This window comes from Chrysochloris asiatica, unplaced genomic scaffold, assembly GCF_000296735.1.
Source record: "Chrysochloris asiatica unplaced genomic scaffold, ChrAsi1.0 scaffold00234, whole genome shotgun sequence".
Taxonomy (NCBI): Eukaryota; Metazoa; Chordata; class Mammalia; order Afrosoricida; family Chrysochloridae; genus Chrysochloris; species Chrysochloris asiatica.
Window position 1 is genome coordinate 1,525,494 of NW_006408752.1, and position 23,504 is coordinate 1,548,997.

Here is a 23,504-nt window from a genome sequence, read left to right on the forward strand (position 1 = left end):
CAGCTGTTCCGCGGGAGAAAGATGAGGCTTTCTGCTCCTGTAAAGATTTACAGCCTTGGAAACCCTGTACAGGGTCGCTATGAGTCAGAACCGACTCCACAACACATAACAACCACCACTACCCTCTTTCCAAGGCCTTTTAGATTCTTAACACTTAATAACCAGAGGTGGTTTAGTTCTAAACTGTAGAAACCTTCATTTAAAGCATGATTTTTGAATAGGAAATAATGCAGTTTGAAGTTGAAAACGTAGAAGCTTTACTTTGAAAGTACTTCCCTCCTCGTCAGATCTGCCTGCCACTCCTTTAAGGTAGGCAGGAAACATGGAATACCTCAGTCTCATCAGTAGTGCTGCTCTACAGCTCAGCCACTTTTGATATTCTTTCTTGCTGACAGCACTGGAGACCTTGTCTGTACTTCTCAGCCTCTACTTCTCCCAGGCCCTGAAGAGATAATGATGCCCTTTCAAAAGAGCTCTGAACACACAGCCAGTCCAGGTTAAATTCCTTTATGCATGGCCGTCTCCATCTGAAAGCTACACCCTCAATCCATCTCAAACTATTTTAATACACATTCTCTTCTTTTACATTCTTTCCCCAACCCTTCACATGCCTGACTGGACTCTCCTTTGGTGTGACACTGTGGGATAAAACCCTGGACTGCAAAGTCAGTTTGAACCACAAGTGGTTCACTGAAACTCACCAGTGGCTCCTCAGAAACCCTCTACAGGGTCACTATGAGTCAGAACTGACTTGATGTCACTCAACAACATCTTGTCTCTATTTTCTTCAGTCTATGCTGTTTCGGCCACTTCCCTCATATTCAGGCCTCCGGTTTTTACCTTAAGAACTGTCAATTCCTTCCCTTATATTCCTGGTTATTCCCTTAAATTACCGTACCACCTCTATCCTTTCTGTGATAATCACTGGCCATTCACTCCATGTGGCCTCAGAATCTGTCCACCCACTTGCTAAATGAAAACCAAATGAATGCGTGAAATCCCTCAGTCTCCGTCACACTTAGCCTTGCTTTCAGTCCCTTCTTGTTCTTGCTTCAGATGGTGACACTGCCTTCACGTGGCTCATCTCCAGCTTTACTGTTCTCAGTTTACTGCTTCTTCTCACTGAGGGTGTGCCTCAAGCCTCGGATGTACACACTCCCTGCTTTTATTCCACACACATAAACCATGCTCCCATGGTTTCCTCTGTCACTTCTGTTGTTGTTGTTAGCTGCTGTTGAAGCAATTTGACTCAAAGTGACTCTAGGCACAATGGGATAAAACACTGCCCAATCCTGCACCCTCCTCACCATTACTGTTCTGTTTGAACCCATTGTTGCAGCCACTGTGTCAATCCATCTCATTGAGAGTCTTCCTCTTTGTTTCCCTGACCTTCTGCTTTACCTGCAGTCCTGATGTGGCACTGTAGGATTAGCACTGGGCTGTTACCCACAAAGTGGATGGTTCAAATCCAGAAGACACTCTTGGGAAACCCTAAGGGTTTCTATGAGTTGGAACTGACTCGACAGCACTTAACAACAACATACCTTACCAAGCATGATGTCCTTCTCCAAGAACTAGTCCCTCCTGATGATATGTCCAAAATATATGAGATGAAGTCTCTCCAGCATGACTTCTATAGAACATTCTGGCTGCACTTCTTCTAAGACAGATTTGTTCATTCTTCTGGCAGTCCATGGTATAGTCAACATTTTGCCATAATTCAAAGGCATCAGTTCTTTGACCTGCCTTACTCATTGTTCAGCTTTTGCATGCATATGAGGTGACAAAAAAAAAAAAAAAAAACAAACAACCACATGACTTGGCTCAATACACCTTAGTCCTCAAAGCGACATCTTAGTTTTTTAATTCTTTAAAAGAAAGGGGTTTTTTTGTAGGCAATTTACCCAGTGTAATACATCATTTGCTTTCTTGGCTGCTGTTTTCTTGAGCATTGCTGTGGATCCGCGTAAAATTAAATCCTTGATGACTTCAACCTTTACTCCATTTTTGGTCCAGTTGTGAGGATATTTGTTTTCTTTATGTTGAGGTGTAATCTTTGATCTTCATCAGTAAGTACTTCAAGTCGTCTTCCCTTTAAGCAAGGAAGCATGTGTTATCTGCATAGCACAAGTTGTAAATGAGTCTTCCTCCAATCCTGGTATCATGTTCTTCATATCATGTACCTTCTTGGATTATTTGTTCAGCAAATAAACTGAATAAGAATGGTGGAAAGATACAACCCTAACAAATACCTTGCCTGATTTTAAACCATGTAGTATCTCCTCATTCTGATCAAACAACTGCTTCTTGATCTATGTACAGGTTCCTCATGAGCACTATTAAGTGTTCTGGAATTCCCTTTGTTTGCACTGTTAGCCGTAGTTTGTTATGATCCACACAATTGAATGACTCTGCATAGTCAATAAAACACAAGTATTCTCTGCTTTCAGCCAAGATACATCTGACATCAGCAATGAGATTCCTCATTCCCTGTTCTCTTCTGAATCCACCTTGAATAGTGGATGTACTACCACAACCATTTTTTAATTATTTTCAGTAAAATTTTACTTTCATGCAATACTAATGATATTGTTGCTGTTAAGTGCTGCAGAGTCAGTTCCAACCCATAGTGACCCTGTATAGGGTTTCCGAGGAGTGGCTGGTGAGCTTGAACCACCAACCTTGTGGTTCAAACTGACTTTGCAGTCAAGCGCATTAACCCACAGCGCCACACCAAGACTTCATACTAATGATATTGTTTGATAATTTCTACATTCTGTTAGATCACCTTTATTTGGAATAGGACACAGATATGTACCACTTCCAGTCTGTTGGGCAGGTAGTCATCTTCCAAATTTCAAGTAAGCGCTTCCATTGTATCTATTTGTTGAAACATCTCAATTGGTATTCCATCAATTCTGGAGACTTGTTTATTACCTATGCCTTCAGGAAAGCTTGGGCTTCTTCCTTCAGTACCATAGGCTCTTAAGCATGTGCTACCTCCCGAAATGGATGAATGTTGACCAATTTTTTTATGGTACAGTGTCTTTGTATTGCTTTCATCTTCTACCACTTCTCTGTTAGTTGGTCATACCATGGCTTGTATATCGCTACAAGGCTGGAAGCTATGCCTTCAGTTATTTCAAATACCCATGGTGGATAGGGTTCAGAGGAAGCTTCCAGACTAAGACAGATTAGGAAGAAGGAGCTGGTGGTCTACTTCAAAAATAATTAGCTAGTGAAAACCTTGTGAATAGCATGGAACACTGTCACCTCTAGGGCTCCCAAATTCATACCTTTAGCCCTGAGTACCAGTCTTACATTTTAGCTTCCTAGGTATCTTTGCCTTGCATTTTGGCATCCTAGGCATTCCAACAAGGAGTTCTGGTAGCTTAGTGGTTATGAGTCAGGCTACTAACCTCAAGGTCAGCAGTTTGAAACTACCAGCTATTCTGTGGGAGAAAGGTGAGGCTTTCTGCTCCTGTAAAGAATTTTCAGCCTGGGAAATCCTGTATGGGGTAACTATGATTCAGAACTAACCCCACTGCACACCACCACCACCACCACCACCACCACCAAGCATTCCAATAAAATAAAACTCAAGTTCTTCTCCATAACCCCCAAAGTTTCCATACTCTGAGACTTTCCTATTCTTCTAAATATTAATTATAACTTCCAAGGCATTTAGGAATAAAATGTTCAAATCATCTTTGATTTTTTTCATTTTCCTGAAAATCTAATTGGTTACTTAGGCCTGATTGATTGAACTCAAGAAATGTCTTGCTAAATTCTGCCTTTCGGGACAGAGATATTTTGCTAGATTTCAATTCAGATAGTCTGCCTGGGATATTTATAAAGGGAGAATCAGGGCATACAGCAGGGACACTGATAAATGGGTTTGTGTTAGAAGCTGGGAAGCCAGGAGTGTGGTGCCCTTTCTGCCCCTAGTACACACTTAAAATGAGCTACTTGGGTGGCCACAGCCCCAAACACTTTAGGCTAAAAAGGAACAAGCTTCAAGCTATTTTAAAGAGAAGACAGAGACTATAGAAAGTATTAAAGCATTTTTTAAAAACAGACAAACAAAAACTAATATTTTCTGCATACTAAAAAATAGCCAGTTTAGTTGAAATTCTGTTCCTTGGGGCTCATAGACTGATGTAGTCTTGAATATATTTCTGTCATTCTGTATCCTTTAAAAAGGTCAGAGAAATCTGAAAAACTTCTTACCATCACTGCCTCGAGATGATATTGATTTCACATCAATGGACTCTTTCCTCCTATTCTTGTAACGGAATGAATGAGACTCTAAGGATTTCAGGTTAGAAAGGGGCATGGTTAGTTTTCAGTGGAGGTGCAGGTGAAGATCAGACACTTTTTTCCCTCATTCTCTAAAGAAATCAAACTAACTGTTTAAGTACTATAAAATAATTTTAAGAAATGATAAACCACTTTCTCTTCATCAAGACACACAGAATGAGTTATCATACTAGTTACAAAACTATACCTTAATCTTGTGGCACCATATTACATCATGGTAATGGAGTTTTCACCAGGGATGATTTAGTTCCATGAATAAAATATTGTTACGGAAGTAAGCATCAAATCTTGGGGCAATGTTTGCTTTCGCAGTAGTGTTAACATGCTGCTATGCTACAAATGAACACACGTATTTTGTCTGTTTTTTTAAAATTTGGAAACTTTGGGTGAATTTCCTAACTAGAGTTAGTTTTTGTTCATTTCTTTCTTTTACTTGGTTCATCCTGACCTAAAGGAAAACCCATTCACTTGGGTGGGGGAGGTTCTTATGTGGTTATGTGAGGAGATAAAACACTAGTGAAATCCACAGAAACTTTTAATTTATTTTGGGAAACTTTTCCAGATCAATGCTGGACACCTCTGAAAAGTCAGGCTTCTAGATGGTCTAGGTTCTCTTGAGGAATGATTTCATCAAGAAGTGAAGGGAAGAAAATGAAGTTTTAAAACTACCCCCCAAATTTCCAACAACTAAATAAACTCTCACCCTTGTCCCCATTTTTTTTTTTTTTTTAAGATAAATAATGTACTTTAACTTTAAAGGAGATGCTGTATCAGTTTTGCAGACTTTGAATTGAACACTCAAAACATGCTATCACACTGCAGCAGATTTAAGTGTCTGCCAGGGCTGCAGTGCTGGCTTCAGCACCGTGTATTTTTGAGGCATTGTCTTTGTGTGGGAGTAACCCAAGAGCAAGGAGAAGAATCCAAACCAGAACACAGAATCACTCCTCACTGTGCTAAACTGACAGGCAGACATGAAGGTTTTAGTAGGAAGACTGCAGTTCTCGGACAACCATAAATGGCCAGAATCCACAAAAGACAAGAAAAAAATGCTTTAGGAATTTTAGTGTCTAGTCACACCAAAAAGCCTCATTGTTAAGAATACCAACTCTAGAGTCGAACTGCAAAATTTTAAATATTCCAGTATGCTAACTAGTATCTGTCTAACCTTGGAAATGTACCTAATGTTTCTGTTATGTGATGCAGAACTGAGTCCTACCCAAAGTGACCCTGTGTAGGGTTTCTGATGAGCAGTTGGTGGGTTTATTCTATACTGTGTAGGGTTTCTGAGGAGCAGTTGGTGGGCTTATTCTATACTGCCACACTAGGACACCAGCACTTAGCATAGCATTTGGCATATACTCAAACCTGGTGTGGTGCTAGAGGGTAAGCACTGGACTGCTAACTGTGCTAACCACAAGGTCTTCAAACCCCAAAACTGCTTTCAGAAACCCTATACAGGGTGGCTATGAGTCAGAAATGACTCGACAGCGCTTAACAACAACAACAAATGCATTTAGTCCATGTTTGTTACAACTATTAATTATATATGTGCATTTGAATAGATACCTTTTTCAACATGTTGTTGTTAAGTGCTATCGAGTTGGTTCCAACTCATAGTGAGTCTGTATAGGCTTTCTGAGAAGCAGCTGGTGGGTTTGAACTGCCGACCATGTGGTTAACAGACGAGTGCATTTTCACATTATAATGTCTTAAATACTTTTCTATATCATCTTTAAGCCATTTATTTTACTTGACAATAAAAAAAATCTGATTCAGTAAAAAATGGCTAAAACAATGACTAAATCTGAATTATATTTATACTGCATGAGAAAAAGGGAGAACTTGTTATCAAATTAATCTAAACACCATATCCATAGAACCTCATCTTAAATGACCTAACTTAACAAGACATTTACTGTCCTTTTGCCTAATTTTATCTTCCAGAGTCTGCCTTAATATTTGCTTGGCCTTGAATGAATTTCAACATTTCCTTGTAGAAACATCTATGGGTAGTGGTACTTTGATAATCTTGTTAGAATCATAAACGTCTTTCAAACCCTGAGAAACAAAAAATTTGTTTTTAGCCTATGCAGGAGCTCAATAACCATAAAAATTCCTAACATTTATTGTATATCAAATGATAAATGTAACTTAGGCAATATTTAAGATTAAATTCAAGATTACAGAACACAGAAAATTCTCAAAATGTGGTTCCCAAGTAAAACTAAAGTAGGGGGTGAGTTTCAAGACGGTGGCTTCTGTTGGCTGGTTGAATTCCAAGCCATGTATTAGCGACTACTCAAAGGTATAGGAAGTCTGCTCTTCCTGATTTTATGCCAGCTAAAACAGCAACAAGAGACATTTTTCTTCAATAAAGGCTACAGAAGGCCATCTCAATAAAAAGAATTCATTATTCATTATCTCACCAGATGTTTGTGGAATGAATTAAAAGCTCCAACCGAAGAAAAGAAAGAATAACAATATTTAAAATAACTGTCCTCAAAGGCATAAGGATATTGCGCTGCCAGTAAAAATATAGCTCTCACATACAGAGTGCCTGCTACACACCAGACATTGTACTAGGAACTTAACGTATAGTTCTCTCCAGAACAGTTCTGAAATCTGCATAGGGTGGTTCCCATTTCACTGACCAGAAAATTTCAGTTTAGAGAAATTAGTTTGTTCTAAGTCAAAGAGCTAATAAATAGTGGAACATACACTTTTCAGCAGGCAATGACTTAAATGTATCAGTGTCCTGTAACTGCTAATTGGCTGATTATTATGTGTAAGTAAATGCTAGGCACTAAAGGATATGGGAATATATATACATATAACAGTTTTTTGGGTTTTTTTAGCACAGTTAATAATTTATATAGTTAAAATAGTGTCCTCACTGTAAGGGCTATAAGAAATCAATGGAATCATCTGAGGGAGAGAGGAAGAAGAAGGAAAATGAATGAATGAGTGTGTGTGTATGTGTATGCCATCGTGTCATCCCTACTTTCTAGAAAAACCAAAGGAAGATACCTAATAGTTAAATGTCAGGCATTGCTAGATGTTGTATCAATTTGCCTTTAATCTTCATAACAATAAGATGGGAGTTATCATTTTATTTTACAAATGAAGACACTGAGGCTCAGGAAGATTAAATTAAATAGTTCTAGAAGGTGACATCCTACAGGCAAGGTTGTTGTTGTTGTTAAGTGCTGTAGAGTTGGTTTCAACTCATAGCGACCCTGTATAGGGTTTCTGAGGAGCGGCTGGTGAGTTTGAACTGCCACCCTTGTGGTTCAAACCAACCTTGAAGTCAAGTGCTTATCCTATGGCACCACACCAGTAGAGGGGATAATTAGCTGGGGTCTAACTTTATGCAGTAGTGGCTGCAAGCCACCAGTAGGGAGAGACTGCATTAGGTGGAATTCTTGTAGGAAAAAGAACTTTAAATCTTTAATAGCAGACTGATTTTTTTCCTTTGATGATCAGAAGGTAATTAATCTCAGAACAGTGTATATGCAGAAGTTATTAGCTCCACTTCCTTCTTTTTAAGGATGATGACCTCAAGGATCAGACAATTGAAGTCTTGCCCAAACGATGAGACAAGTGAGCAGGGAGGGAGCTGGGAATTCCTGACTCCCAGGCCAGGGCCCATCCATCTTTTTTGATTGTACAGTCATTGATGATTGCAATGAAAGGGAAGCCTAAATATGGTTGACAACAAGTCTGCACTGGACTTTTGGATACTTTATTTTGGTTTATTTACTCTTCCTGATCTCTAACCAGGAAAAGAGAACCAGGATTAGGAAGGCATTTAACAGGAAAGGTTGCCATGAATGAAGATTCGAGGAGTTTTTATGGGATTCTGTGTTACTTCGGGCTCTATAACCTTCCTAAATCCACACCAAGATTTTAGCAGCCCAGGTTCTGGGGTGATGAATGTCTGTCTAGACTTCTTCAGACCTCTTTATAAACTTGAACCCATAAATGTCTAAGTTTGTAAGAGTCAAATTGAAGTATTCTCACCTGTCTGAGAATTGTCTCCTGAATCACGATGAATCTTGTGAATCTAAAGTTGTTCAAAAGTTCGATAAAACAAGAGAAAGAGATTTTAAATACAGTATTAGCATAATCCTAGCCAAACAATTTAGTTAAAAAGCTCTGAAGACTTCAAGAAGGCAAGAAGATGCATAGATAACAGGAGATGAAAGGCATACAGTACGTGATTCTACCAAGGTCTTTTTATTTTGGGGGCACTTCTAGAATGGCCGAGCCCTAGAGCAGGAAGGTACCCATGGCATGAGCTTTTCCAAGCAAGCATCTGAACCTCCAGTCAGCTATTCTCCTTTGGGCTGTCTGCAGAGATCCAGAGACAAAATAGCTATAACTACATTTAAGCTTTAAAAAGGTAATTAATATGTAGCCTGTTTATATTTTGGACATGTTATAACATTCTTCTATAAAGTCAAAAAAGCCTGAATTTAAGCTGGGTGATGTGTGTCCATGGAATCAGTTCCGACTCATAGTGGCCATGTATAGGGTTTCCAAAGCTGTAAAATTTTTATGGGAGCAGAAAGCCTCGTCTTTTTCCACGTAACTGCTGGTAGTTTCGAACTGCTGACCTTGAGGTTTAGCAGACTGACTCGTAACCACTAATCTTCCTGAACAGATATTCAAATACCTGTCAATTGTCAAGCCATCGACACTGAGTTGATTCTGACTCATACCAACTCTATAGGCCAAAATAGAATTGGAAGCTGTAAATTTTGAGTGTCCGGTTTGGCACTGCAGGATAAGCATTGTCTGCTAACCACAATGTCAGTGGTTCAAACTCACCAGCTGCTTCTCGGAAACCCTATATAGGGTCTCTATGAATTGAAACCGACTCCACGGCACTTGTTGTTGTTGTGTGCCGTGGAGTCGGTTCCAACTCATAGAGACCCTGTATAGGGTTTCCGAGGCTGTAAATCTTTACGGGGGCAGAAAGTCTCATCTTTCTCCTGCAGATCAGCTGGTAGTTTCAAACTGCTGACCTTGCAGTTCGCAGCCTGATTTATAACCACTATGCTACCAGAGCTCCTTAACAGCAGCAAATTTTAAGGAAGTAGAAGACCACATGTTTCTTCTGTGGGTGGCTGGTGGATTTGAACCACCAACCTTTTGGTTAGCAGCCAAGATGCTTAATCAGTGTGTCACCACGACTCTTTCCATCAATTATACACAAAGTCAATTTACAAAATGTTTCTTCACAATAAGATCTGAATTTTAGATGCAGTTTAACACCCAGTGCATTCTCATCCAATTTTCCTGTGCTGGTGATTTTATCAAGGTTCAGAAATGTCTGATAAATGATTAAATCAAGTCATGAACACTAGGAATCTGCTTTCTTTAGAGGTCAGCATTTCTAGTGTTAATAACTACCAAGACACTGTTAATCATGTGAATCATACTTGGACTCATGCTCCTTCACTCTAAACACACCTACTTCCAGTTGCTCAAACAAGCATGTAGATGGGCTGAGTTAGTTTGAGAAACAAGACAGATGAGTGCAGTGGATTCTTTATGAAGGATGGTGAGTATGGCTTAGTACCATCAACTATTACACATGTATCAGAAACAGGCAGACTGTTGATCTAACCACTGAAAAATAACCCTGTAAACCTGAAGTATTAAAATAGGGGTTTTCTATGAATTAATTCTGTTCAGTCCATTCCACATCATTACAGAAATAATTACAGGAACAAGCTATGTGATATCTTGGTCATATGGTGACTCATTTATCCCATCATTATGGGACATTTTTATTTCTTTTGTGAACACACGTTTTATGTTTTCCCTTTTGGAACAAAGACCATTTGCTACTAAGCTTTTGAGCACAGTATGAAATTTTGATACTAGACTCAATGAATACAATTTTTGCCTTGCAAATTTTTTTCTCAGTCAGTTTCAGCTCAGAAGCAAGCAATGTTTAAATACTTAGCTTTTTTTCTCAGAATCACAATACAGCTCTCCTGTAGTAACAAAGTCCCATGGCCCCCTAGATTGCACACACGAAAAACCCTTTCTCATCTGGCCTCAGCCCCCACAGGCCAGGTGACTGAATGGTGGGGCTCCTGAACCTTCCAGGTGGACTTTGTGTTCTGCCTATAGAGGAGGCAGCTACAACGTCCAGTAGGTACACAGGCCAACCCTGCCTTTAGGAAGGAAATGTGCCCCTGCCACTGAGGGAGAGGACAGGTCCATTTCCATCTGCTGATGACAGGCTGACTCTGGTCTGTTTTTCTCCATGTATGATGTTATCTAAGCTGAAAATGGTGCTCCTCCTTCCGGCCCCTGCCACCCTCAAATGGACTCATCTGCTTCAGATGGGCTTTGAGCACCAGAGCCTGGAGATACTCTTTGACCCTCAGCTGCTTTACAGGCAGAGGTTCTGTGGGGTTGTGTCCACATCTGCTGCAGAAGACCCTATTGAATGAGTCACTTTGTGATCTTCTTCAGCAAGAACAGTGCCTTAGGATCTTTCATCAGCCATACCCCAGCAGTGCTAGTTTTTGACTGAAGCTTCCTGACTCTGATTATCTAATCTATGTGCCTCTTTCAAACAGCCCATTGTACAACTAAAGATACACTTGGATGAAAACATCCTTTAAGAATTAGGATTCTCTTCTGGAGGTCTAAGCCCACTACAACTCGGTATGAATTTTTCTATAAAGTGATTTCCCTCTTAATACTTAATTGAGCTCACTGAGAAAATAAATCAGGAATTAGTGGTTATGTAGTTTGGTATTGTCTGGGATGAACAGCCTGAGGAGGCTTGTGGCCTGGGCACTGTTGGGAGAGTCTTCTAAAGGTGGAAGGTCTTAAGGATGTGCTTTGCCCACTGATGACAACAACCATCTCTGACATGCTTCCAGAGTGGTAACAACTTTACATTCGTAATCTCTAATTATTGTAATGCCCTTGTAAGGGAGACAGTGTGCTCATTCCTTCTGACAGACAAGGAAGCTATGGTTTAGAGTAACATGCCTAAGCCACCCAGCTAGGATGTGGCAGAATCCAATTTCAAGTGGTGGTCTCTAGCTCTAAACCCATTTCCTCTTGATCACACTGCTTGCTACAGTGTGACCGCAGAGGAAAACCCTGTGTGTTTTAAAAGCAGTATGTCCTCAGACATACCCCTGGATCCATGAAGGACATCTTTTAGGAAATGTAGTACTCCTTGACATTTTGGGGACGGTTTGAATCTTTGTTATCAAAAGGTTTTGTCACATGCACGCTACAGCAAAGAAAAAGAAAGACAAGGATTTAATATCCCCCACGTTGATCAATCTCTCTGTTGTGTGGGATTTTGTTTGTTTTCCTGTGTGAAAGCTTTAAGTACAGAATCTTTTATGTTCAGTAGTGACTGGGAATTTTGACATTGGATGTTACTAGGGAACCTGGAGGCTTTAGTACTACAATTTCTACAACGACAACACTCTTGTCCTTGGCCTGTGATGCTTTTACTGGAGCACAAAGCTGAGATTTCTCAGCAAACCTTGTAGACTGAAAATTAATTTTTAGAAAAAAAATAACAGTTTCAAGCTTTTCATTATTTAAAATACTATGTTGTTGTTAAGTGCTGTCAAGTCAGTTCTGACTTATAGTGACCCTGTATAGAGCTCCCAAGGTCCCCACACATCTTGCTGCTACTCTCTGCTCAGATGCTTGGTTTAAAACATTAGACTATGCAGGGCTCTAAAAGGCACTAGAAATTCTACACGTGTGTGTGCCTATGTGTGTAAGATCTCTGGGTCATTTGGACACTGCTAAAAACCTTGAGGGAATGAGTTGCTGGCCCAGGGTCTCAAGACCATAGTCCCAGGGGACACCATGGTCAACTGGCATAACATAGTTCACAAAGACAATATTCTATATCCTACTTTGGTGAATCACATCTGGGATCTTATAGGTTCATGAGCAGCCATCTAGGGTGCAACTACTGGTCTCTCCATGTGCAGAAGAAAGACGAGTGATGAAAATTGAGGATATCTGGAATCAGTCCAGTGGACTAACAGAACACGTGAACATTAGAGTCCATAACTCTGACACTAGCCTAGATGGTGGTGTCTGACTACCACCTCTACTGCTCTGAAAGGGAACACATTTGAAGGTCCTAGATATAACGGAAGACAATGTGGAACAAAACTCTAAATTATAAAAAATACTGGGCTTACTGGTCCAAAAGAGACTGGAGGAACCCAACACTAGCCCTCAGCCACCCTTCATGTCTAGGATAGAACTCACCGTCATGGCCTAATTTTCAACCAAGTGGTGGGTAGGTATATGATGGGAGACAACAACACTAGTAACAATAATCATTCAAAATCAAATGGGCAACATTTACTTACGAACAAAGTTCAGAAGGGCTGGAAAAGTGGGTGGAATGGAAACAGGAAGCATAGGGCAGAAGTAGGTTAACTGTTGTTACTTGGATGGGATTGCAATCATTGAGATGAAACAAAGTGTGTAATTTGTTGGATGTAAAACTGATGATTTGCTCTGCAAACCTTCACTCAACAATAAAAAGTGTCAAAACCAAAAAAGTCTATTTTCTCTACACACCCACCGGAATCGCTAAAATTAAGAAAACTGACAACACCAATTGTTTTCAAGGATATGGAAGAACTAGTTGGTAGGAGTACAAAATTGTATAGCCACTTTGCAAAAGGTCTGACAGTTTCATATAAAACTAAGCATACACCTCTCAGATAGATGATCCCCATCACTTGTCTGTCCTACTGTGATGGCTTGTGTGTGTTGAGATGGTGGAAGTTATGCCACCAGTATTGTAAATACCAGCAGGGTCACCCATGGTGCATGGGCTTTAGCTGAGTTTCCAGACTAAGATAGACAAGGGTTTGTCATTTCTGAAGGGTTAGCCACTGGAAATCTTATGACTAGCAATGGAATACTGTCTGATATCGTGTCGGAAGATGAAGCCCTGAGGTTGGAAGGCACTCAAAATATGACTGGGGAAGAGTTGACTTCAATGACGTGAATGGAGTAAAACTTTTAGCATCTTCATTTTCTGATGCAGCACAACTCAAAATGTGAGGAAACAGCTGCAAACATCCATTGATAATTGGAAAATGGAACATATTAAATATGAATATAGGAAAAGTGGAAGTTGTCAGAAATTAAATGTAACACATATGGTAGTGTAGTGGTTATGAGTCAGGCTGTTAACCTCAAGGTCAGCAGTTCAAAACTGCCAGTCACTCCATAGGAGAAAGAAGAGGCTTTCTGCTCCTGTAAAGATTTACAACCTCAGAAGCCCTATAGCAGGATTGCTATGAGTTGGAAATGACTCCATGGCACACCGCTACCACTGTAAGTACAACATGGATTAATCTATGACGAATGGAAGAAACCAGACACAAAAGAGTACATAGTGTATGAAGCTTTAAAGAGTACAAACTAAACTAAAATTCAGAACAGAGGTTGCTACTGGGGATGCAAAGAGTGGAGGAGCAGGCAGAGATAGGCTGGGGAAGAGGACAGAGAGAATTTCTGTGGTGGTAAGGTTCTATATTTTTATAGGATAGTAGTTACAAGGTATTCTCATTTGTTAAAACTCAAAGAATACTCAAGGTTTGTGCATTTTACCATACATCAATTTCACCCAAAAGAAAAACCAGAAAACACAACCCACCAATTGAAAATAAATGTTAAACTTTTTAATGGTATGCATGATCAAATGATAAGGGTAAAATGTATTGATGTTTGCAACTTAGTTTGAAATCTACTGAAAAGATGGACTCATGAATGGATAGAGGGATAGACAGATGGAGAGTTTTGTGATAAAGCAAACATAGCACAATGTTTATTATAGAACATGGATGGTAGGCACATTACTGTACGATTTTTTCAAGTCTTCTATATGATGGAAAATGTTCATAACAAACTACTGGGAAAATATATTCAACTGAGAATTTGGATTAATAGTTAAAAATTAGAAGTCTGAACTATACTGTCAAAAATCTGTGAAAATAAACAAAATGAGAAACAATTGAGAACAGCCTAACACTGGGCATGGTAAAATGTTCAACCGTTTCAAGAGGTAGCATATGATCAAGAGCCAATGATGTTGAAGGAGGAAGTCCAAGGTGCACTGAAGGAATTGGCAAAGAACAAGGCACCAGGAATTGATGGAATAAAAATTGAAATCTTTCAAGAAAGTGAGGCAGCACAGGAGGCACTCACTCATCTCTGCCAAGAAATTTGGAAAACAACTATCTGGCCGACTGATTGGAAGAGATCCACCATTCCAAACAGAGGTGACCCAACAGAATGCAGAAATCATTGGACAATCTCTTTGATATCCCATACGAGTAATGTTTTGCTAAAGGTAATACAGAAACAGCTACAATCATACATTGACAGAGAACTTCCAGAGGTTCAAGCTGGATTCAGAAGAGGCCATGGAATGAGGGATATCATTGCTGATGTCTGATGGATCTTGGTTGAAATTAGAGAATATCAGAAAGATGTTTACCTATGCTTTATTGACTATGCATAGGCTTTCGATTGTGTGGATCATGACAAACTATGGACAACACTGCGAAGTATGAGTATTCCAGAACACCTAATTGTGCACATGAGGAATCTGTACCTGGACCAAGAGGCAGTTGTTTGAACAGAACATGGTAACACTGAGTTCCCTGGTTTAAAATTAAGTTCACTGGTTTAAAATTAAGAAATGTGTGCAACAAGGTTGTATTCTTTCACCACACTTATTCAACCTGTATACTGAGCAAATAATCCAAGAAGCTGGGTTCTATGACCCAGCATTGGGAATGGCATTGGGATTAGAGGAAAACTCATTAACAACCTGTGAAATGCAGATGATACAACCCTGCTTGCTGAAAGTGAAGGAGTCTTAAAATATTTATTGATGAAGATCAAAGAGCACAGCCTTCGGTATGGATTGCATCTCAATGTCAAGCAAACAAAAATCCTCACCACTGGTCCAATAAACAACATTCATATCAACGTAGAAACGATTGAAGTTGTCAAGGGCTTCATTCTTCTTGAATCAACCATCAACATTCATGGAAGCAGCAGTCAAGAAATCAAAGGACATACTGCATTAGGCAAATCTGCTGCACAAGACCTTTTTAAAGTGTTGAAGAGCAAAGATATCACCTTGAGGACTAAGGTGTGCCTGACCCAAGCCATTGTATTTTCAATAGCCTCATATGCATGTGAAAGCTGGAAAGTGAATAAGGAAGACCATAGAAGAATTGATGCTTTTGAGTTATGGTGTTGGAGGAGAATATTGAAAGTGCCATGGGCTGCCAAAAGAACGAACAGATCTGTGTTGGAAGAAGTGCAGCCAGCGTGCTCCTTGGAGGCCAAGATGGCCAAACTTCGTCTTTCATAATTTGAACATATTGCCAGGAGGGACCAATCGCTGGAGAAAGATATCATATTTAGTAAGGTGGAGGACCAGCGAAAAAGAGGAAGACCCCCAGCGAGACAGATTGGCAAAATGGCAGCATCAATGGGCTCAAGTGTGGCAACAATTGTGAGGCTTGCCCAGGACTGGGCATTGTTTGGTTGTGTTGTGCATAGGGTCGCTATGAGTAAGTACCAACTCGATGGCACCTAACAACAACAATTACTTAGAAGAGACACCTCTCCTGCAGTTGTATTTTGGGTGCCTTCCAACCTGAGGAGATCAGCTTCTAGTACTATATCTCAGACCCTGTTCTGTTGCTCTTCATAAGGTTTCAGTGACTAATCTTTCAGAAGTGGTCTCTCATCCTTCCTAGTCTATCTTCGTCTGGAAGCTCTGCAGAAACTGTCCAACCTAGGTGACCCTGTTGGTATTTTAAATTCCAATGACATAGCTTCCATCATCACAGAAACACACAAGCCACCACAGAATGACAGACAGATGAGTGTTGGTTTTGTACAGCACATCCAGTGTAATCTTGTTAAAACTACATGTAACCATGTCATTCTCCTACCTACAACTCCTGGCTCCTTTGCTTTTAGGATTGGACCCCATATGCTAAGTGGCTATGAGGCACTGCAGCATTTGCTGGCCACTGCTGCCACTCCAGTCGCACTGCTGACCTTTGTCACTGTGTCCAGGATTTCAGCTTGCAGACCATACAGGTCTCCTTTCTATCCCTCTAGTCTCCCGTGGCGTCCTGGTTTGGTGCTGTGGCACAAGCAATGGACTGCTAATCACAAGGTCAGCAGTTCAAACCTACCATTGACTCTTCAGAAACCCTTCACAGGGTCATCACGAGTCCGAATCAACTCAAGGGCACTTAACAAGTCTTCTTTATTACCTCAGGGCCTTTATACATGCTGTTCCTCTGCCTGGGAAGATTCCTTCCCATCTACCCTTTCCTCTTTGCCCATTAGTACTCCAAGTTTTGACTCAAATTTGATTTCCATGGGGGAAACCTTCTCACATATTTCCTGCACATCCCAGTCCCTCATGAGACCAAGTTCTTCAGTCATATGCTTTCAATGGACTGTTCCCTTAATACATTTATCACGAGTCACAATTTTATACTTATTTAAGATCAAACCACAAGTTCCATTTGGGCAGGGCTAATGTGATCACTTTTATGTCCTCAGTGCTACATAGTACCTGGCATGAAAAACAATACAAAACAAAAGCTCAACAAATATAAAACAAGTTCATTAGATTCAGTTTTACCTGGTTTTTACTTTACAGCTTGTGGTGAAAACATTGCTACTAATGATTTCGGCACCATACTGGTCATTGTTGATTATAAAAAGACCAATATTGATGCCTCTAAAGACATTACTTTGTAAAGCGTTTCATAGTAAAATACTGATGAACACATTTTCCGTAAAATGTGAGTTGTTGTTGTTGTTGTTGTTTTTTAAAATATAAAACAGATATAGTATTGACTCAAAAATGCATTCATGTGCACAAATAGGGCCAAATCTATGACACACATAAGAGTTAGTGTGATGGGGAAAAATCACAGTCATTAAATACCTGAATGATCTTTGCCCTTGAAATGACACGCTTGAGAACTCTGCACTGCCAACAGATTCTTTCTTACACTTTTCCTTGTAGTCAATGGCATGGTAAAAATGGTAGATAGAGAAGCAGTAATGCCAGAGATGGAGGCAGAGATGGTGACGTGGAGAGATGGAGCGGCTGGGGACTTTAGACCCAGAGAGGGAGAGGGGCTGTGTGCTGATGACCGGGGGGCAGGCTTGTAGTTTATACCCTTTGGTTGGTTGATGATGCATGGAGGTAATTGTAACCATGGCAATGAAACGATATATACGATAGGATGAATGTAAAGCTAATGTTCTCCCATATAAATTATCACATAATTCACAATAAAACATTAAAAAAAAAAAAAAAGGTAGATAGGAAGGGGTTTCAAAAAGTTTGTGGAAAATACAATCAAAATAAAATGAAAATTTTCCATGAACTCTTTGAAGCTCCCTTGTATGATTTTAAAACAAAGATTGTTCACATACACATCCATTAGTAAGTGAAAATGGAAGTGACTTTATAGCCTTTCTTGATAATGTAGATGGATGCTAACTTCAATGGAGAGACTCTGGAATTCTGATCCAAGTTTTCAAATGCAGGTTGATGTTGTTTTGTTGTCTTTGTGTTTCCCCTCCCTAATTGTTACGAAATGGAGAAAAATTATTTAAGGTAAAGGAAAGTACTATTCACTTAAGTACGTGTAGTTTACAAAGATGACTTACTAAACCATTTTTTCTTTACAATGAACATCCTTGATAAACATCTGTAGGGCAAAACTATGCATGCCTTCATGTATGACAGTATTGTAATAGAATGGAGCTAGAATTCTCGATGTAGTTTTGATGATAGGAACTGAGTCATTTGAGACTCTCCCATCATTTACAAGGCCTGTGAGAGGTATAATCCAATACAGACTATCTTTGATCCTTGGTCTTTTGCTGAAAATACTTTGATGAGTGTTTCCTGGGAAATGATGGCTAGATCAAAGATCTTTTCTGTATGCTCTAATTTCAAGACAACTTGGAGATCCAGTCCTCAAAATTTCCCACCCAAGAAGTCCCACAACACCAGAACAAATCATTTCATGCAATGTTCTGGGCCCCTGTCCTCAATGACTATACAACCACTCATCCATCAGTTTGTCATTATGTGGCATCTTGCATGTTGCTATGATGCTGGAAGTATTTCAAATGCCAACAGAGCCACCCATGGTGAACAGATTTCAGTGGCGCTTCCAGACTAAGACAGAAAGGTCTGGTGATCTAGTTCTGAAAATTATTCAGTGAAAATCCTATCAATGACAACAGACTACTGTACAATAAAGATGACCTCCCTAGGTTGAAAGGTCACAACAATGAACTGGAGTATACCAAGGGTCATGACAATGGCGCAGGACTAGGCAAAGTTTTGTGCTGTTGTACATGGAGTCCACATGAGTCATAGCCAACTTGATAGCAGCTAACAGCAACAAGGACATGGACATACTGTTACCATTTGTTTCCTGAGTTGTGATTATGGGTTCTCAACATATTGTCTCGACAAGACAGAGAAGAGATGCCTGAATGTTGATTCTGATATCTGGTGTCAGATCTCTTCATGTCAGTAAAATTTATTCATCTTAATAGAATCAGTGATGAGTCAGAATCGACTCGACAGCACTTAGCAATGACAACAACAACAGTAGACTCAGTATAGCAGCATCTCCCCTTTCATCTGAATTAGGTAAAATCATTTAAAAATGTTATTTATGTCAAACCAACATTCATTGGTTTCCTACAAATGAAAGTAAGTATGAATTGTTTAGAGTGTACAAGAATAAAAAGGAAAATCCCAAACTGGTATTTTTTCATTTTTATTTTTATGTTTTCAGGTCAACTGCTTTATTTTAGACACATGATTACCTTTACCCTGGTCTGCTTTTACATGATTCCTGTGAAAAGTCATTTTCCTATGCAGTGTGCTAGATTTAGTGTGTTCAAATATCACTGATACACCTTGTTCAAAATCTCTCTTACCTCTGAATGCTAGTGCCCACTGGCCAGAATTCAACATGCATCTTTAGCCCAGTAATAATAAATTTTTGCCTCCTTATCTTGTGATGAAACACTAAGCAAGATACTAGTCAGGTTGTTTTTCAATGGCTTTCAAATTCAACCATTTTGCTTCATAACTTAGCAAATGTTGAGTTTTCTAATATGGAAACATATCTGTAGTACTCGACCTTAAGCATACATCAGAATCTCATCTGGAGGACTCATTAAAACACAGATGGTTGAACTTCATCCTCAGAGGTTCTGCTTTATGACCCAGAGGTCTCAATGGGGCCAGAGAATGTGTAGGTCCTGCAAGTTTCTAGGGAGAGTGAGACCACAGATCTGAGGCGCAAACTATGACATGCGATGCCTTGTTAGTCAAAGTGCAGGCAGTCTGTGGCAACATGGAGAAGCTTGTTAAAAAGGTTTCCAGGCTCACTACAGATGGACTGAATCAGAATCTACATGTTAACAATGAGGCCCCAGGTGATGAGCATGTACATTAAAGTTTGCGAGATAAGGATAAAATGCAAAGATTATAGGTTTTAGCAAAAGAAAGACCTGGCTTCATCCTAGTTTTTTTGTTTATTTTCCTCAAATGCTCATAATATAATTACAAACGTGTGTGTACTGCAATACAGTGAATTACTTAATGTCTCTTAGTCATTATTGTTGTTGTTGTTGTTGTTGTTAAGTGCCATCGAGTCGGGTCCGACCCATAGCGACCCTGTACAGGGTTTCCAAGGGTGTAACTCTTTACGGGAGTAGAAAGCCTCATCTTTCTCCCGCGGAGCGGCTGGTAGTTTCGAACCGCTGACCTTAAGGTTCGCAGCCCGATTCGTAACCACATTGGTTCTGACTCATAGTGACCCTGCTTATGGTTTCTAGGGAACATCTAGCGGGTTTAAACAGCCAACCTTGTGATTTGCAGTCCAATGTTTATCCTACATCGCTGTGCCATAGTAATTTGTTGTTATTGCTAACTCGCAGCTACTTTGTATAGATTTTAAATCTTTAAAGTCTGTAAATCTTCTGGGAGCAGAAAGCCTCATCTTTTCCCCATGGAGTGGCTGGTGGGCTTGAGCCACTGACCTTGTGGTTCGCAGTCCAGTGTCTACCCTACAGAGCCACCATTCTCTGCCACATTCACGTCTTTGTAAATTCCCACCAAATGCCTTTTTCCTGATGGGTCTGGGTAAGAGAAGGTGGGGGAAGATGTTGATGGATAAGATTCACTTGTGACTGATCACTAACAGGGCTAATTGTAATTGTGAAAACTTGGAACTCTAACAGGGGTATATAAAGTGAGCTCTCTCGGAAGCAGGAGAGAGGATCTCACTTCCATCGAAGAAAAGCCAGGAGACAAGTGTGTCGTTTGGACCCAGAGATCCGTGTGCATTAAACCTCCTCGATCCAGAGACAGAAAGCTGTGACCTCAGGGAAGTAGTAGTGGAGCAACAGCAGCAGCAGAACCAAAACTAGAGCACGAGACAGAGCAGTGGACTTCCCAGCTCACGGAGCAAGTGAAGCTGAGTGCCTGTGGATATCTCCAGGCATCTCACTTGGGAGAGCTAGCTTTGCTGACTCACACAGCTAGAGTTGAAGGAGCTCTGGTAGCGTAGTGGTTACAAGTCAGGCTGCTAATCTCACCGCCAGCAGTTTGAAACTACCAGCAGTTCTGCAGGAGAAAGATGAAGTTATCAGCTCCCCGTAAAGACCTACAGCCTTGGAAACCCTATACAGGGTCGCAATGATTGGGCCAACTCCACGGCACACCACCACCACCACCACCACAGCTAGAGTTGAGTGCGTTCAGGCTGAGACTTATAGTAGAGTTGTGTGTCCTCTGAACATTTATCAGCAGCCCTAATAGAGCTCTGTAGCATCCTGGTGTGGCACTGGATGGCTGACTTCAAGTTCAGTGGTTCAAACCTACCAGCTGCTCCTCAGAAGCCTTACACAGGGTCACTATGAGTTGGAACTGAAGGCCCTTGACAACAATACCTTTGTAATACTGACTGGGCAGAGAGCCTGCCTGTGGGCACGGCTGAGGAGAGGTTGTCCTGTCTGGGAGAACTACGACTTCAGCATTTTGTGATCCTGCATTGCAACCTGTTAACTACTCTAAAACTGTGAGTATGAGCTTTGGGTTTTGTGTGGTCACTACAATGAATTATTGAACCCAGCTGAGTAGAGGGGGGCTGTGCCATTGTATTTTCCATGCACACCACATATACAAACTCATATTTCTGTGGGGGCACATGCTTAGAATTGATTATATAAATTCATTTTAAGCCCCTGTCATCTTGCCCTTGGGGCCTGGTGTGGCACAAGGGCAGAGGTTAAACCCATCAGTCACTCTTTACCCTAAACAGGGTTTCTGCTATGAGTTGGAACGGACTTGATGGCACTTTAACAACAACCTCCCCCTCCTCTCAGTCCTGATGATGACTAATATGATTTTGGTTCAATGAATTTGCCTGTTCTAGATATTTCACGCAAGTGGGATCATGCAATCTTTGATTTTTGTGTCTGGCTTATTTCATTTAGTATATATAATATTTTCAAGGTACATCTGTGTGGTAGCATGTATCAGAATTTAATGTTTCTTTATAATTGAATAATCAGTAATTCAATTCCACTGCCATTAACTGAAGCCCAATCCATAGCAACCTTACAGGACACATTAAAACCGTTCCATAGGATTTCTGAGGTTTCTCAGGTAGCATTTGGCTGCTCCCTGAAAGGACTGAGATTCAAATCCATGAGCTACTCCATGGGAGAAAGATGAAGCCGTCAGCTTCTGAAAGTAAGATGACGGCTTCATCTTTCTCCCATGGATATGAACCTCAGTCCTCTCAGGGAGCAGCCAAATGCTTAACCCACTGCATAATGAGGGCTCATTTATCAATAACTATTCAAAGACCCCCAATGAGATGGATTGGCCAAGTGGCACTATCGATGGACTCAGGCGTGGCAACATTAGTGAGGCTGGCCCAGGATCGGGCAGTGTTTCGTTCTGCTGTGCATAAGGTCACTATGGGTTGGTACTGACTTGATGGCACCTAATAACAACAATTACTCCATTTATGCATATACCTCATTTTGTGTATCCATCCATCTGTTGACATTTTGCAGCTACTAGGATCATGCTGCTCTAAATCACGTTATGGCACTGTAAGATAAACACTGTGGACCACAAAGTTGGTTTAAACTACAAGGCTGGCAGTTCAAACTCAACAGTTGCTCCTCGGAAATCCTATACAGGGTTGCTATGAGTCAATAATGGAAACCAATACTGGCCAACAAGTATCTGTTTGCATTTCTGCTTTAATTTTTTCGAAGTATATACCTAGGAGTGGAATTGCTGTGTCATATGGCAATTCTATGCCAACTTTTGAGGAACTACCAAACTGTTTTCCACAGTGGCTGTGCCATTTTATGATTCCACCAGCAATGGATGAGGGCTCCAGTTTCTCCACACCCTTGCCAACATTTGTTATTTTCCATTTTTTTCTGATAATAGCAATCCTAGTGAGGGAGAGGAGTCCTGGTGTGGTGCTGTAATCAATGCACTGCTAATCAGAAGGTTGGCAGTTCAAACCCACCAACCGCTGCTTGGAAAGGAGAGTTGTTATAAATCAAAACCAATGCAACGACACTTAACAATCGGGGTGAAATGGTATTGTCTTGTGTTTTTGATATTTCCTTAATAACTTATGATGTTGAACATCTTTTGTGCTTATTGGCCATTTGTATACCTTCTTTAGTATTCAAGTCTTTTGTCTGCCTTTTTTGGGGGTAAAGGGTTGTTGTCATTCTGTTGCTGTGTAGGAGTTCTTTATATATTCTAGATATTAAACCACTATCTGATATAGGTTGTTACTGCTGTGTGCCATCAATGCTTAATGCTTTCCAGATTCTCTGTATTTGTTTTCCAGTAGCTTGATTATAATGGGTCTTGATGTGGCTCTCCTTAGATTTATTCTACTCTTGAGTTCTTTGAGTGTCTTGTGAGTACATATTCATGACTTTTGTCAAATTTTCAAAGTTTTTGATAATTTTTTTGATGAAAATTCTTTCTCTTTCTCTTTTTATGGGACTCCCAGAAA

The 23,504-nt window shown here is 40.3% G+C and overlaps 1 protein-coding gene across 5 annotated transcripts in view; it reads right to left on the bottom strand.

Moving 5' to 3' along the window:
- Nucleotides 1–23,504, bottom strand: part of PDE8B (phosphodiesterase 8B) — a 350,779-nt gene that overhangs the window by 32,797 nt on the left and 294,478 nt on the right. For all 5 annotated transcript variants that reach the window (XM_006873284.1, XM_006873286.1, XM_006873287.1 and 2 more), the window contains 2 exons: nt 8,344–8,386; nt 4,231–4,308 (listed from right to left, as the gene is read on the bottom strand). In XM_006873284.1, the coding sequence (XP_006873346.1) occupies nt 4,231–4,308; nt 8,344–8,386 (121 nt within the window). The remainder of the gene's footprint in view (nt 1–4,230; nt 4,309–8,343; nt 8,387–23,504) is intronic.